At 45.0% G+C, this 18,413-nt stretch overlaps 1 protein-coding gene across 6 annotated transcripts in view; it reads right to left on the minus strand.

Moving 5' to 3' along the window:
* Nucleotides 1–18,413, minus strand: part of arap2 (ArfGAP with RhoGAP domain, ankyrin repeat and PH domain 2) — a 710,987-nt gene that overhangs the window by 467,523 nt on the left and 225,051 nt on the right. For all 6 annotated transcript variants that reach the window (XM_085968379.1, XM_085968416.1, XM_085968406.1 and 3 more), the window contains exon 7: nt 30–99. In XM_085968379.1, the coding sequence (XP_085824505.1) occupies nt 30–99 (70 nt within the window). The remainder of the gene's footprint in view (nt 1–29; nt 100–18,413) is intronic.

The raw sequence follows: 18,413 nt of genomic DNA on the forward strand, positions 1-18,413 counted from the left end.
ATGAGCACACTTCAGATCTGCCGATGTACCTTCTCATTGTTGTAGTATGACAAATTCTCTCCATCAAACTTAACCCATCGCTTCTGGAACACACAATTCCTGTAATAAAGTTGAAAAAAAAAATCAATGTGGCTAAATTCTGCCAGTCAGTCCTTGGTTAAATGCATAGTGACACTGAAATACAAAAACATTTCTTCAATATTTCTGGTAGATTTGTTAATTTACCATAACATGTTTTCTTTTGTTTCTGTTAGAATTGAAAAAGCGCTGCTGAGACAACTGCAGTGAAAGCTGAAAGAAAGATGTTTTTATATAGCGCCTTTCATGACCACATGACATCCCAAAGTGCTTCATTGCCAATCAAGCGCTTTTGAAGTGTAGTCACTGTTGGAATGTAGGGATGTTTATAGCTCAAGAAATTGTCCCAGAGAAACACTTGAGTTTCAAAATGACTCTTTGGGACAATAGTGCACACTTAACGTATTAGTCTGAAATCGCTCTCTGCTATTTAGCAGAGGTAACCCATAATTAAAAATAAATCAATGGGAATAAATTATGCCAGTTGATTTTTTTTCAACCTCATTGTGAAATATACAGGCCAACACCTTGGCTAAAATAGCAGTGAGGAATTTCAGACAAGCACGTCAGGTGTTTTTACACGAGTATCCCATAGAATAATTTAAGGTCTTGGAAAAATTCTACTGGTTTTAACAGGCAACAGATTCCCTGCAGTCCAGTACACATATTAACAACCTTGGTTCAACAAGTACCTACAGAATAAACATTTTGGACTAATATAAAATAATGTTCATAAATAAACTCATTTCAAATTATGAGCAACCCCATCAATCCTTTGAACACAAATGGCCGCCTTCTGTGCCGTAAATTTCTATGATTCTAGACTAATTTATTCATCAAAGTTACATATGTAATAAGATAATTATATATCCAAGCCAGAGCTATCAGGATCTGGCTAGAGGTAATAGGCAATTAAAATAGACCATGCTGTTCAATTTCTATCAGATAGCTCTATTTTTCAGTCACATACAAACTTTAAGAGAGTTTAGGATATTGAAGAGTGAATATTATATAACAAGAATTCCTTTTTATTTAAATGGCACTTTTCAGTTCCTATTTAAAAAATAACATTTTCCTTCTGATTTTCATGTAAATTGTAACAATTATCAAGATGAAAAAAAACTCTACACAGTTACTCGTTTGTCTCTTTAAGGTTACATAGAAACATAGAAGATAGGAGCAGGAGTAGGCCATTCGGCCCCTCGAGCCTGCTCCGCCATTCAATGAGATCATGGTTGATCATCCAAATTCAGTACCCTGTCCCTGCTTTCTCCCCATACCCCTTGATCCCTTTAGCCTTAAGAAATGTATCCAACTCCTTCTTGAATACATTTAATGAATTGGCCTCTACTGCCTTCTTTGGTAGAGAATTCCACAGGTTCACCACTCTCTGGGTGAAAAAATTCCTCCTCATCTCTGTCCTAAATGGCTTACCCCTTATCCTTAGACTGTGACCCCTGGTTCTGGACTCCCCGACCATCGGGAACATCCTTCCAGCATCTAGTCTGTCTAGTGCTGTTCGAATTTTATAAGTTTCAATGAGATCCCCTCTCATTCTTCTAAACTCCAGCGAGTACAGTTACAGTTATAGTACAAATCATAGAATCCTACAGCATACAAGGAGGTCATTGGGCCCGTTGTGCCTGTACCGGCTCTTTGAAAGAACTGTCCGATGTAGTCCCACACCCCAGCTTATTCCCCATAACCCTGCAAATTAGTCCTCTTCAAGTACACGTTCAATTTCCTTTTGAAAGTTCTTATGGAATCTGCTTCCACCACCCTTTCAGGTAGTGTGTTCCAGATCATAACAACCCTCTGTGTGAAAAAATTCTTATTTCCACTCTAGTTCTTCTACAATTATTTTAAATCTATGACCTCTAGTTACTTGACCCACTTGCCAGAAGAAACAGTTTCGCCCCACTTGCTCTATCAAAAAACCCTCATAATTTTGAGCACCTCTATAAAATCTCCCCTTAACCTTCTCTGCTCTAAGGCGAACAATCACAGCTTCTCCAATTTCTCCAGATCCCCAGTATCATCCTGGTAAAGCTCCTCTGCATCTTCTCCAAGGCCTTGACACCTAAAATGTGGTGCCCAGAATTGTACACAATACTCCACTTAGACCTTATCAATGATTTGCAAAGGTTTAGAGTGACTTCCTTGTTTTTGTATTCAATGCCCCTATTTACAAAGCCAAGCATCCCATACGCTTTCTTAAAAGTCTTATCAACTTATCCTGTCACCTTCAATGATTTGTGAAAATGTACCCACTCTGGTCTTGCACCCCCCTCAAAATAGTACCAGATCATACTGTCTCTCCATGTAGTGCCACCCAAAGTGCATCACTTCACACTTAGCCGCATTAAATTGCATCTGCCATCTGACTTCCCATTTCACCAGCCTGTCTACGACCTCCTGAAGGCTGCTACTATCCTGATCACTATTTACTGCATTGCAAAGTTTTGTATCATCCTCAAAATTAGAAATTGTGCTCCCTATACACAAGTCCAGGTCATTCATATATAACAAGAAAAGCAATAGTCCCAATACAGACTCCTGGGGGAACCCCACTGCATACTCCTCTCCAGTCAGAAAAACATCTGTTCACAACTACTCTCTGCCTCCTATCTCTTAGCGAATTACATACCCAAGTTGCCACCGTCCATTTAATCCCATTTTCCAAATGAGTGTTATGTGGTACTTTCCACCATTTGCCCCACCCAAACCGCCGCAGTGATGGTGTAGCTCTTATCTCTAAATCACACCTTGGTCTGTCTCCCTACTCCTCTGGCAACTTCTCCTCCTTCGAGCATCTCGTCTTGTTCCACCCCTCACGTCTCTTTTAAAATCATTGTTCTGTAGCGCCCACCCAAATACACCACCAATTTTCTCATTGAGATGCCTTATCTGCACTGAGCGACTTCTCATCCTCGGTGATTTCAACCTCCACCTCAACTCGTCTTGCTCCCTCTCCTCTGAGCTCACTGCCGACCTTTCCTCCCTTAATCACTCCCTGCATATAAACTCGCCCACTCATATACATGGCAAGCACCTCGATCTTGTCATCTCATGTGACCTCGCTACCCCCACCGTAATTATCACTGATAAGGCAAACTCTGACCATTTCTTTACGTCACTCTCTACCCATATTCCCCTTCCCCCTCCCAAACCCACTTCTTTCTGCATCTACCCCTGGAAAAAAACTCTCCCTCAAGTCCCTTACTACAGCACTTTCTAATTCCCAACTATCTAGCCTTTGGCCTACAATTCTTCATGGCATTTCTGCAGCTACTGATTTGCTAGATCACACTCTCTCCACCACCTTTGATGCCCTCATGGTCGTTCCCCTGATACACCCCTCATCTCCACTCATCTCTACTCCCTTAAGTCCAAGGGATGCAGCTTGAACGTCTTTGGTGGACAACTGGTCTAACCATCCATCACCAGATATGGCTGGATCATATAAAGCATTATTGGGTCCTGCTCGCCATCGCAAAAACTGCCCACTATTCTAAAATCATCCGGGAGGGCAAGGATAACACCAGGCTTCTCCTCACCACTAACTGTCTTCCCAAACACCGTCCCCTGCCTCCTCCTCCTCCCTCACCTCCAACAGTAAATGCGAGGAGCTCATGGACTTTTTTGTTAAAAAGATTGCGAATAGATGCTAAGGACATCCATTTAACTGCCTCTGCTATTTCCCTCCCTTCCTCTAGTCTACAGGGCCTTACTTCCTCTCAGTTTTCCCCCTGTCCTAATCTTGAATTTGCATATTTCTCTAGTTTCTCTCCTATCTCTTCTCTTGCCCTTTCAAAGGTCATTTTGTCAATGAGACTGACCTCCTGCTCTCTCAACCCTATTCCTACTAAACTGCCAACCACCCAACTTCCCTTCCTGACTCCCATGTTAGCGGATATTGATAATGGTTCACTCTCCTCAGGTATTGTCCCCCTCTCCTTCAAATCTGCCGTCATCACCCCTCGCCGCAAAAAAACAACCCTTGACCCCTCCATCATTGCAAACTATTGCCCCATCTCCAACCTCCCTTTCCTCGCCAAAGTCCTTGACCATGTTGTCACCTCCCAAATCTGTCCCCATCTTTCCTGGAACTCGTTTGAATCCCTGCAATCAGGCTCCCGCCCCCGCCACAGTAATGAAACAGCTCTTACCAAAGTCCGAAATGAAATCCTAATTGACTGTGACAAAGGTAAACTATCCCTTCTTGACCTTTCTGCAGCCCACGACACGGTTCACCACAAAATTCTGCTCCAAAGCCTCTCTACCGTCATCCAACTGGATGGGACTGTACTCGCCTCGTTCTATTCCTATCTTTCCAGCCACAGCCGTAGAATCACCTGCAATGACGTCTCTTCCCACTCCCACACCATCACCTCTGGAGTCCCCCAAGGATCTATCTTTGGCCCGCTCCTATTTCTCATCTACATGTTGCCCCTCGGTGACATCATCCGGCGACACAGCAAAAGTTTTCACATGTATGCTGAGGATACCCAGCACTACCTCTCCTGCACCTCTCTCGAACCCTCCACTGTCTCTATACTGTCAGACTGCTTGCCCAACATCCAGCATTGGATGAGCAGAAATTTCCTCCGGTTAAATATCAGGAAGATCAAAGCCATGGTCTTCAAGTCACGCCACAAACTCCGTTCTCTTGCCATCTATTCAGTCCCTCTGCCTGGCAACTGTCTGAGGCTGACCAAGTCTGTTCGCAACCTTGGTGTCATATACCTCATATCTGTCCCATCACTAAGTCCGCCCATTTCCACTTTTGTAACATCACCTGACTCAGTCCTTGTCTCAGCTTATCTGCTGCCGAAGCCCTCATCCATGCCTCTGTTCCTTCTAGACTTGACTATTTCAACGCACTCCTGGCCGGCCTCCCAAGTTCTACTGTACCTCCATAAACTTGAGATCATCCAAAAGTCTGCCATCCGTGTCATAACTCGCAACAAGTCTCACTCACCATTCTCCCCTGTGCTCGCTGACCTACACTGGCTCCCAGTTAAGCAACGACTTGATTTTAAAATTCTCATCCTTGTTTTCAAATCCCTCCATGGCCTTGGCCCTCCTTATCTCTGTAATCCGACCCGAAAATCCGAGATCTCTGCGCTTCGCCTATTCTGGCCTCTTGAACATTCCCCGATTTTAATTGCTCTACGATTGGCGGTCATGCCTTCAGCTGCCTAGGTCCTAAGCTTTGGAATTCCCTCCCTAAATCTCTCTGCCTCACCACTTCTATTTTCCTCCTTTAAGACGCCCCTGAAAACCTCTCTCTTTGACCATGCTTTTGGTCATCTGCCCGAATGTCTCCTTATATGGCTCAGTGACAAATTTTGTTTTCTTTTATAACGCTCCTGTGAAGCACTTTGGGACGTTTTATTACCTTAAAGGTGCTATATAAATACAAGTCGTTGTTGTTCCTGTTGCTGTACTTTATCAATTACCTTTGAAAGTCCAAATATACAACATCTACTGCACTACCATCATCAACCCTCTCTGTTACTGCAAAGAATTCAATCAGGTTAGTCAGACACGATTTGCCTTTAACACATCTGTGCTGGCTGTCCTTTATTAACCCATGCTTCTCCAAGTGAGAATTAATTTTTTCCTTGATAATGGTCTCTAGTAGTTTTCCCACCATTGACGTTAGACTGACTGGCCTGCAGTTACCAGATTTCGCGCTCTCCCCTTTTATGAACAAAGGTGTAATATTTGGAATCCTCCAGCCCTCTGGCACCAGTCCCATATCCAAGAAGGATTGAAAGATTGTGGTCAGAGCTTCTGCTAACTCCACTCTAGATTCCCTCAGCAACCTAGGATGCATCCCATCTGGATCAGATGACTTGTTAACTCTGAGTGATGCCAAACTATTTAGCACCTCCTTTCTATCTATTTTTATCCTATCCAATATCTCTACTCTCCTCTCCTCTGACATTAACTTCATCCTCTTCTTTTGTGAGGACAGATGCAAAGTACTCATTCAGTACCTCAGTCATGCCCTTTGCCTCCACAAGAAGATTTCCTTTTTTGTCCCTAATTGGCCCCACCATTCCTTTAACTATCATTTTACTTTTTATATGTTTATAAAAAGATTGGTTCCCTTTTATGTCTGCTTATTCTTAATATTTGCCTTGCCAGCGATGCCCACATCCCATATATGAATTTTAAAAAACTTAAACCATTGAAAAATAAGTTAAGAAGTGTACCGGGGATTACAACAGACAGACTGAGCACGTGTAAAATATGGCTTGCAGCAATCTGAGTCACTACACCCAATGTCCAGCACAATCTGGGTCACTACACCCAATGTCCAGCAGCAATCTGGGTCACTACACCCAATGTCCAGCACAATCTGGGTCACTACACCCAATGTCCAGCACAATCTGGGTCACTACACCCAATGTCCAGCACAATCTGGGTCACTACACCCAATGTCCAGCACAATCTGGGTCACTACACCCAATGTCCAGCACAATCTGGGTCACTACACCCAATGTCCAGCACAATCTGGGTCACTACACCCAATGTCCAGCACAATCTGGGTCACTACACCCAATGTCCAGCACAATCTGGGTCACTACACCCAATGTCCAGCACAATCTGGGTCACTACACCCAATGTCCAGCACAATCTGGGTCACTACCCCCAATGTCCAGCACAATCTGGGTCACTACACCCAATGTCCAGCACAATCTGGGTCACTACACCCAATGTCCAGCACAATCTGGGTCACTACACCCAATGTCCAGCACAATCTGGGTCACTACCCCCAATGTCCAGCACAATCTGGGTCACTACACCCAATGTCCAGCACAATCTGGGTCACTACACCCAATGTCCAGCACAATCTGGGTCACTACACCCAATGTCCAGCACAATCTGGGTCACTACACCCAATGTCCAGCACAATCTGGGTCACTACACCCAATGTCCAGCACAATCTGGGTCACTACACCCAATGTCCAGCACAATCTGAGTCACTACACCCAATGTCCAGCACAATCTGGGTCACTACCCCCAATGTCCAGCACAATCTGGGTCACTACCCCCAATGTCCAGCACAATCTGGGTCACTACACCCAATGTCCAGCACAATCTGGGTCACTACACCCAATGTCCAGCACAATCTGGGTCACTACACCCAATGTCCAGCACAATCTGGGTCACTACCCCCAATGTCCAGCACAATCTGGGTCACTACACCCAATGTCCAGCACAATCTGGGTCACTACACCCAATGTCCAGCACAATCTGGGTCACTACACCCAATGTCCAGCACAATCTGGGTCACTACCCCCAATGTCCAGCACAATCTGGGTCACTACCCCCAATGTCCAGCACAATCTGGGTCACTACACCCAATGTCCAGCACAATCTGGGTCACTACACCCAATGTCCAGCACAATCTGGGTCACTACCCCCAATGTCCAGCACAATCTGGGTCACTACACCCAATGTCCAGCACAATCTGGGTCACTACACCCAATGTCCAGCACAATCTGAGTCACTACACCCAATGTCCAGCACAATCTGGGTCACTACACCCAATGTCCAGCACAATCTGGGTCACTACACCCAATGTCCAGCACAATCTGGGTCACTACACCCAATGTCCAGCACAATCTGGGTCACTACACCCAATGTCCAGCACAATCTGGGTCACTACCCCCAATGTCCAGCACAATCTGGGTCACTACCCCCAATGTCCAGCACAATCTGGGTCACTACACCCAATGTCCAGCACAATCTGGGTCACTACACCCAATGTCCAGCACAATCTGGGTCACTACCCCCAATGTCCAGCACAATCTGGGTCACTACACCCAATGTCCAGCACAATCTGGGTCACTACACCCAATGTCCAGCACAATCTGAGTCACTACACCCAATGTCCAGCACAATCTGGGTCACTACGCCCAATGTCCAGCACAATCTGGGTCACTACACCCAATGTCCAGCACAATCTGGGTCACTACACCCAATGTCCAGCACAAGCAATGCAAGACTACCGACTAGAAATATTCTCATAACTCTCACTTTAGTGCACTCCTAAACCACATTGGCTAGCTAACGCACAAATTATATTACCGATTTTGTGTTATTGCAGAGCCAAACTGCTTTCCATTGATATGAAAGTTATAGTAAAACAGCAGCTTTGTTCTCAGGCCAGTTCTTTCAAATACAATTTTAGCAAATAGCTCACAGGTCTTTTTCTACCATCAACCCAAAGCTCACCCTGCAATCCGTGTGGTGCTGTTAAGTGTTTTCTAAATTAAAATCACTGATTCCACTGAACTCTTTAACAAATTGACAAAGAAAGTTGTTACTAGATGGCACAAACAACCTTTCTTTCATATTTTTGTATTTCCCAATTAATCTTATTTTTCCACGTCATTGACACAGTAACGTATGAAATTCTCTTGATTTTTTTCTAAACTTTCATTTTCAGAAAAATCACAAACACATTATCTGAAAGGTTTAAATATTTAATAAAATATCGTACATATATATCACATGATTGGATTGGACTGAGTCCCTGTGGAAAACATCAAATGCAGAATATCTCCAGATATTTTTTAGCACTTCAATAAAAAAACAAATTCTCAAACCATCTTACTTATAGGTAGATGATCAGCTGGTGTCGAAAAAAAATCGACCATTCCTTACATTCCCCTTCAAAATATCCAGAATTTAGAAAGCAACATTTTCCCCCAAAAAATGGGAGAATGCCTTGTTTGCTCTCTGTAACTAACAGCCTGCAGTTTTGAAAGGTATGCTTTCTGAAAATGCAATTTCATTAGATTGTTAATTATGAAGAAAAACAGGTATTCTCCTGTTTTATTGTCGATGAAATTCCAGGCTTTTTTCCATTGGAAAAAAACAAATAATCTTTTGTCATATGATAAAATCTGAATAGATAATAGTTGTTAATAGTACAGGTTCCACTTTTCTTTTGGATGTCAGTTGCAAAAATAATCTAAAAGCCAATACTGATTAACAAACCTAAATGTTGTACTTGATTTTTATCACAAAGCTGTTGGTGAATTTACACAGCTCGTTAGCTACATCTAGTGGATAAAATTGGTACAATAATAGATTGCACATTGTTACTGAAAGGTGGAAATTGCTGAAACCATTCTGTCTCAAAATAATAATTCATGTTCTAAAATAAATGTTGTTCACATTTTTTTCCACATTTGCAATTACATTTTGCTCCATTTGTGCATTAACTATTTTTTTTGGGGGGGTGGTGTAGTCCAATATTGCCTCTGAATCAGAAGGTTGTAAGTTCAAGCTCAAGGGCAGCATGGTGGCATAGTGGTTAGCACTGTTGCCTCACAGCGCCAGGGACCCGGGTTTGAATCCGGCCTCGGGTGACTGTCTGTGTGGAGTTTGCACATTCTCCCCGTGTTTGCGTGGGTTTCCTCCGGGTGCTCCGGTTTCCTCCCACAGTCCAAAGGTGTGCGGGTTAGGTTGATTGGCTATGATAAATTGACCCTTAGTGTTAGGGGGATTAAATACGTGGGGTTACAGGGATCGGGTGGAATATGTGTTGGTGTAGGGGTTACGGGGATCAGGTGGGATATGTGTCGGTGCAGGCTCGATGGGCCGAAATAGCCTCTATCTGCATTGTGGGGTTTCTGTGATTCCATTCCAGGACTTGTGCATATATATTATGCTATCCTGACACTTCAGTCCAGTACTGAGGGATTGCTGCATTGTCAGAGGTGCTGTCTTTCAGTTGAGACGTTAAACCAAATGCCCTTGTTCTGCTGAATTGAAAAAAATCCTGTTGTACTTTAGGAAGCACAGGAAGTTCTCCCAGTGTCCAAGCCAACATTCCTTCCTCAACCAACACCTCCAAAAACACATTTGCTATACGACAAAAATTAAATATTTTGTCTAGAACATATCCTGATATTGACTTGTTTCTTTCGGTCATGGCACATATGGGTTAAAAACAGATTCCCTCACAGAAAATGGCCAAACTTGTTTTGATGCAATATCCCCAGAATAAAGATATTTACCAGTAATTTCTGCAGAGTCCCTAACAGTTTCCCCCCTTAACTTCAGCAGAAGATCAGCAGTCACCCAGGAGAAATGCCGTAGAGAGCTGTTTTTGAAGATACAGTGGGAGATTGGGAGAACCCTCTGTGGAAATGTTACCCCATTGTGTCCAAATGAGGGGCCAAGCCATTAAGTTCAAACACAAGCATCTTGTGGGTTTGATTCTTTTGTATTCAAGTGTGATTTGAGTTTAAGACACATACTGAAATGTTGCTTCGCCCGGTCATTTTGTGAAAAGTTTTTCTTAACCAGCCTTGCTCAAATTGAGTTGTCTGTCTGAAACCATCAGAATAAGAAAGGCAGACCAGAGACAGACTCTGTGGATGGTCAACAATAAACATTCATATAAAGATAAAGAGTAATATTCAGGCACCTTGTGTCCAGTCTGTAGTGTATGTACCTTTAAGAGCCCCTGTGTACTGTGATACCGGTAGTGACCACTCGGGTATATAAGCCTGTATAGTGTCTTGTATCTTTTAGTTCACCTCCAGACTTTGTTCAGTTGTTAAACCAACTCCTGCATTCCGTGTCTCCATTAACACACGGGTACAACAGTGGCGACGAATTGGAAACGGACTTACCTGCAATTCGGCAGCACCTCAAGGAGATCGATTCCTCAGACGAAGGTCGAAGGAAATTTTTTTTTAAAAACTGTGGTTTCACCAGCTAGCCGGGCTGGTGGCAGGTACTGCACTAATCCTTCTTGGGCGGCGGGCTGGGGCTCGATTGGGTGGCTCTGCAGCAGTGCCGAGCAGCGAGTCGGAAGGCGGAGGCAAACAGAGACGGAGGGTGGAGCACTCGGGAGACGGCCGGCGCTGCAAAGCAGGTCGTCGTTCGGACCAAGCAGAGGGAGGGAAAAGTCCCAGAGAGTCCGGCGGGAACGAGTCTCCAACTATTAAAAATATCTGAGTAAATAAAAACCACGGAGAACAGCGTTGTCAGCAGCAGCAGCAGCGGGAAAGCGCGGCGCCATTTTTTTCTCGGCAGGGAAGAAAGGAAAGCGCGGGAGGCGCCATTTTTGATTTTCAGGATGCCTAAGACTGGCAATATTACTGCTTTCGATAGTAATATAGAGGATTGGACCACATATGTGGAAAGAGTGGAGGTATATTGCACAGCGAATGAAGTAGAGGATGATAAAAAGGCATCAGTACTTCTAAATCTGATGGGCGCAAGGACATACGGGCTGTTACGAAACGTAATCACTCCAGCCAAACCGATGGACAAGAATTTTAAGGAGATTGTTGATACCCTACAGGAGCACTTAAACCCAACACCGCTGCTGATAGCGGAACGATTCAAATTCTTCAGGAGGAATCAGCACAAGAATGAAAGTAACGCTGATTACCTCACCGAACTAAGAAAGCTGTCAAAGCACTGCCAATTCGGGGCAGGACTGGCAGATTCTCTACGAGACAAATTCGTCTGCGGTCTCCTAAGTGAAGGAACACAGAAAAGGCTACTTTCTGAGAAAGATTTGACAATGGACAAGGCTTTCAGTGTGGCTGTATCATACGAAGCAGCAGCAAGAGGAGCTGCAGAGATACAGAGAAAGCCACAGGACTTCGGCACCCATAAAATGACATGGGGTTTCGAGAGATGTTATCGCTGCGGCAGATCCACCCATGACCAGAGGGACTGCTGGTTCAAGGACAAAGCATGCAGGCAATGCAGAAAGATGGGACACATTACACGTGTATGCCGATCTGGAAACAAAAAATCCACTGACAGAAAAAAAATCAATAAGGAAAAGTACAGAAAGGTAAAAATGATGACGGACAGTAGCTCCGAAGACCAGAAGAGCGATAGCGACTCCGGAAACAAGAGACTAAGCTGTCTCAAATTACATAATGTAATTGCCAAAGAAGATTACCAGACCATTTGGGTTACCCTCACGATAGCGGGGTCCCCGGTTAAAATGGAGCTAGATACAGGATCAGCTTTGACCGTCATAAGTCGACGGGATTACGAGCGGCTATTTCCGCATATACCTTTGAAAGACACATCCATTATCTTGAAGACATATACGGGGCAGAAAGTATATCCCAGAGGGAAAATAAGGGTGCCTGTTGTATACAACGGCAAGGAAATACAGAAGTTGTATTTATACCTTCTGTAAGATGGTGGTCTACCGCTGTCGGGACGTGAATGGATCAGGAGGATACATTTAGACTGGCACTCCATTCAGGCACTGACCGTGACCAGTAAGAAAAAAAATGATGATGACATCATACCTGAACGATTAAAAGACATCTTGGCCAACGCCAAAGAAGTGTTTCAACAGGAACTAGGAACCTTGAAAGGCGTCACCGCCTCAATAAAAGTGGAAGATGCGGCATTTCCCAAGCTTTTTTAAGGCAAGGCCGGTGCCATACGCAATTCGTCCAGCAGTCGAGGCAGAGCTGGAGAATTTGGAAAAGGCAGGCGTGTTATCCAAGGTAGATTGGAGCGAGTGGGCAACACCCATCGTCCCGGTCATGAAGAAAACGTTGAATTATGATAAATCTGAAGAACAGAGAAAAATTCACATCTGTGGGGACTTCAAGGTGACTGTAAACCCGGTCCTTCACACGGTACAGTATCCTCTTCCGAGGATAGAAGATATTTTCGCCTCACTATCCGGAGGGAAACGTTTCACCAAAATTGACTTGGCACAGGCATATCTACAGGTTGAGGAGGCCTCTAAAAAGTATCTCACGGTAAACACACACAAAGGCCTGTACCAGTACAATCGACTGGTTTTCGGAGTAGCATCAGCTCCAGCTATCTGGCAAAGAGCTATGGAGCAAGTCCTGCAAGGGGTTCCGGGGACTCAATGCTACCTAGACGACATCCTTGTAACAGGAGAAAACGACAACGAGCACCTTGCCAATTTGGAGCAGGTGCTCACTAGGCTGAGAGAACGGGGCCTACGAGCAAATTGCCCCAAGTGCAAATTTTTCCAGAAACAAATATCATATTGTGGCCACATAATTAACGAAGAAGGGTTGCATAAGTCACCTGAAAAAATTGAAGTGGTCATAAAAGCCCCAGCACCTGAAAATGTCTCACAATTAAGGTCATTCCTGGGATTGATAAATTACTATCATAAATTTTTACCGAACTTGTCAACTGTTCTGCACCCTCTTAACGCACTGCTACAAACGGGAGTAATTTGGAAATGGAGCGAAGACTGTAAACGTGCCTTCCATAAATGCAAAGGCTTGATCACGTCCAAGGAAGTGTTGGCTCATTACAACCCATCACTGCCAATCAGACTGGCGTGCGATGCATCCCCTTACGGCGTAGGAGCGGTATTATCGCATAGATTCCCTGATGGCTCGGAGCGGCCGATAGCTTTTGCGTCACGCTCATTGAACTCAGCTGAGCGTAACTATGCCCAGATTGACAGGGAAGCACTCAGCCTGGTATGGGGAGTGAAGAAATTCAACCATTACCTACACGGACAAAAATTTACCTTGTTGACTGACCATCAACCCCTCGTCTCCATATTCAACCCTAAAAAAGGCGTTCCCATTATGACAGCGCAAAGGCTACAGAGGTGGTCCCATTTCCTAGGGGCACACCAATATGACATAGAATACAAAGGATCAAAACAGCATGGGAATGCTGACGGTTTATCGCGCCTACCATTGCCAATGGTAGAAGAGGCACCTACAGTGGACCCAGTGCAGATGCTCCACTCAACCATAGTAGAATGTCTACCAGTAACAAATTCTACCATTGAAAAGGAAACGAGAAATGACCCGACTCTCTCACGAGTCTACGATTTAACGGTGAAGGGATGGCCAGCACATGGCGAACCACTGTTGCCAGCATTCTCGCAAAGAAGAGAACAGCTGTCAGTGTGCTGAGGAACCTTGATGTGTGGATCCAGAGTGGTGATTCCACCCAAACTCCAGGATAAAGTGCTAAAGGAGCTTCACGAGGGGCATCTGGGTGGAGTGAAAATGAAGAACCTAGCCAGAGCGTTTGTGTGGTGGCCAGGTATCGATGGAGACATCGAAGAAATGACCAAGAGCTGTCTAGGATGCCAGAAGGTCCAAAACGCCCCACCACAAGCCCCTCTACATCCATGGGAGTGGCCCTCATCTCCCTGGCAAAGGGTACACATCGACTTTGCTGGTCCATTTATGGACTCAATGTTCTTAATCGCGGTTGATGCACACTCCAAGTGGCCGGAGGTAATAAAGATGTCCTCCACCACCACGGAAAAAACCATCACAGTATTAAGGACCATATTTGCCAGGAATGGGCTGCCTGAACAGATCTGTTCTGATAATGGACCGCAATTTGTGTCCGAAGAATTCAGGAAGTTCTTAAAAAACAATGGGGTTAAGCACTACACGTCCGCCCCAATGGATTAGCTGAAAGGTTTGTCCAGACCTTCAAGAAGGCCATAAAGGCCATGGGTAATGAAGACATAAATCTACAACATAAGGTAGATAACTTCTTGTTTGCGTACAGGAATGCAACACGTGGTTGCAAACCAAACTCCCGCCATGATGTTTTTCAATAGAAGACTAAGATGCCGGCTGGATTTGATCAAGCCAAACATCAGAAGGGACGTAGAGAACCGGCAATTTCAAGGCATGAATGAAAGGCCAACTAGAACCTTCCAGATAGGTCAACAAGTTTTGGCCCGGGACTACCGTACCGAGAAATGGCAGCCTGGAACTATTTGCACACGACTAGGACTGCTGATGTATACCGTGGACATTGGAGAAAGCATAATAAGGCGCCATACTGACCAGATCATAGAGTCATCCAAAAAGTGACAACCTACACCACAATTCTATACGCCTAATGATGAAGCAGAGATACCCATAGTATCTACCTCCAATCCGGTGATACTGGAACCAGATGAACCCGACACTGGCATTCAAGCCGAATCGACCTTGCCAAAAGAACCTACTACACCACCGAAAACTACTGCACCACCGAGGCGTTATCCGGACCGAGTCAGGAAGCCTCCAGAGAGACTGACTTATAATTGATTAACTGCAGCAAATGTGTAGATTATTGTTCTTGCAAACATGTTAATTAATGATTACTTAAAATGTTATGTACTAATTATCTAAAAGGGGAGGAATTGTAGTGTATGTACCTTTAAGAGCCCCTGTGTACTGTGATACCGGTAGTGACCACTCGGGTATATAAGCCTGTATAGTGTCTTGTATCTTTTAGTTCACCTCCAGACTTTGTTCAGTAAACACCTGTTAAACCAACTCCTGCATTCTGTGTCTCCATTAACACACAGATACAACACAGTCCAGTTAATATAGCAGTTTAGCACAGCAAATGCAACTATTATTTTTCCATCTTCCAAAGATGGATAGCTAAGCATATCACTATTGTAGTTAGTCTCTTGCTTGTTGGAGATAGTCATTGCCTGGCACTTGTGTGGTGCGAATGTTACCTGCCACTTATCAGCCCAAGCCTGAACGTCATCCAGGAATAAAAACCCAGAAAAGTAACATCTTGCATGCGCACATTGTCTGTCACATTTACCTAACAGTGACTGCATTTCAAAATAATTAATTGGCAGTGAGGCACTTTGGGTCGCACTAAAGACATGATTAGGCGCTACATATTAAGCTCATATGACCACTCTCGCCCACAGCACAGTTGATCAATTCCACATGGCTAATGCAGTTGTAGTGGACTGGGAAATGAAACAATGCCACGTAGACTGCAGAAGCTATCAATGGACTGGTCAGGTGGGCAGAAAAGTGGCAAATAGAATTCAATCTGGAGAAGTGTGAGGTAGTGCATTTGGGGAGGGCTAACAAAGCAAGGGAATACACATTAAATGGTAGGATACTGAGAAGTGTGGAGGAACAGAGGGACCTTAGAGTGCATGTCCACAGATCCCTGAAGGTAGCAGGACAAGTAGATAAGGTGGTCAAGAAGGCATACGGGATACATTCCTTTATTAGCCGAAGCTTTGAATATAAGAGCAGGGAGGTTATCCTAGAACTGTATAAAACACTAGATAGGCCACAGCTAGAGTACTGCATACAGTTCTAGTTACCACATTACAGGAGGGATGTGATTGCACTGGAGAGGGTACAGAGAAGATTTACGAGGATGTTGCCAGGACTGGAGAATTTTAGCTATGAGGAAAGATTGGATAGGCTGGGGTTGTTTTCTTTGGAACAAAGTAGGCTGAGGGGAGACTTAATTGAGGTGTATAAAATTATGAAGGGCCTAGATAGAGTGGCTAGGAAGGACCTATTTCCCTTAGCAGAGACCAGGGGGTATGGATTTAAAGTAATCGGTAGAAGGATTAGAGGGGAGTTAAGGAGAAATGTTCTCACCCAGAGGGCGGTGGGGGTCTGGAACTCACTACCTGAAGTGGTAGAGGTAGAAACCCTCATCGTATTTAAAAAGTACTTGGATATGCACTTGAAGTGTCGTAACCTACAAGGCTATGGACCAAGAGCTGGAAAGTGGGTTTAGGCTGGATAGCTTTTTCAGCCGACACAAACACGATGGGCCAAATGGCCTCCTTCTGTGCCGTAAATTTCTATGATTCTACCTGTCAAACTTGTTAGTCCATTGACTTATGTCATTATGTTGTTGCCAGTTGAAGTTGTGGAGGCACTTACGACATTGCACGTTGAAAGAGGATAGTCGCTGAGATTAGCCCCAGCCAGCATCTCAGTTCAATGTCACACAGCAATTTTGGTAACACAGCAGCACAACAGAGATGAAGCTAACAATTCTACTCTGCCACAAGCATTGCTGAAGGCTGGATGTGCCACATACAGTGAGACAGACTCTTTGATTCACCGCCATGGGTATGTCTGTCTTGTAGTGGATGCTGCACCAAGGTAGATGAACCGTTTGATGTAGTGGATGGTCCAAACCAGCAGCTGATGGAAGCGGTCAATCGAAACGCATTGATTTACTGTTGATTCCCATTCCAACCGTGGTAGTTTATTTGGATAGACAGCTGAGGGGATCTGTCAGATTCTGTTCATTATGAGCCACGTTATCAATGAGGCACAAATCAGGGATAAAAGTTTCACCCCTTGTAATATCGTGTTCTTTGGCTCGGCGTTGATTTTAGTCTGATTACGTTTCTATGAGGCACCTTGCAGTATTTCTATGTTAAATGCACTATAAATGCAAGTTGTTGTTGTAATGGGAATTCTAACCGGAAGCCCAGTAATTGTTGCCATCATACTCTGTTTAATAATAATTCAACTTTATTGTCATTGCACAAGTACATGAACAACGAAATGTGATCTTGCAAGCTCCCATGACTGGGAGAAGCAAAGCCGCTGCGCGCCGCCATGCCATTTCCACCATTCCTCCTGTCCGACAATCTTCAGCCCACCGCCCGGGCCTGCTCACCAACCGCTCCTCCCGTGGCTCTTTCCGTGACCTTCTCACCAACCGCCCCTCCTTCGGGGCTCCTTCCGTGACCTTCTGCACCTAGTCTTCCCTGATGGTCACCCCTCCAGGATATTAACCAGGCCTGGCTCTGCTTAGCTTCCAAGCCTTGCCAGTGACCCTGTCCCTAGTCCCAGGAACAGGGCTGTACCAAGAGTTCTGGGACTGTATAAAACATTGCTGGTTAACACCTAATATAGTGATAAATTAAGTGGCCATTTGGTTTCCCAAGCAATGTCACTGTGCAACAGTCAAAACATTTGCAAATTACTAACTGACACATGGCTTCGGACTTGGCTGAATCAACTGCCTGTTCCACCTCCAACAAAGACTACATAAAATGGTCTGTCAGCTTTTCTGCCAAAATTCTGACCACAAAAATTGTGTCCAACATGAAACCAAACTGTTGCTGGAGATGCCATGGGGTCCAGAGGCATTGAGGCCTAGAAATTCATTAAGACGCTGCCAGCTTTGCGCCCAGTTAACGCCTAAAGAGTGATTTTGCGCCAGAAATGAGTTTGCGCAGATATTCAGCGCAGCGGTATTGGCGGCGGTAGCTGTTAGCGCTGCGCCGGCACCGATGACGTCATCGGTGTGCACAGTGCCCCGGTTCCGCCCCGAAACCGGCCCGATCCCCATATTTAGCTGCGGCCGCCTCCTCCGAAGCGGCCACAAACAGCGACCAGAAAACGGGGCTGTCCTGCTGCCTTAGTGGGGCGCTTTAAAGCGGAAGGTGCGGCCGGCCGCTTTTTCGGCGGCCGCCTGCCCGCACCTCCTTCCCCGGCCTCCTCCACCTCCCCCCCCCCGCGGCATTGCCGGCTGCTTTCCGCGAGCCCGGCACTTCTCCG

This window comes from Somniosus microcephalus, chromosome 2 (genome assembly GCF_052327205.1).
Source record: "Somniosus microcephalus isolate GS21.2 chromosome 2, FLI_Smic_1.0, whole genome shotgun sequence".
Classification (NCBI taxonomy): domain Eukaryota; kingdom Metazoa; phylum Chordata; class Chondrichthyes; order Squaliformes; family Somniosidae; genus Somniosus; species Somniosus microcephalus.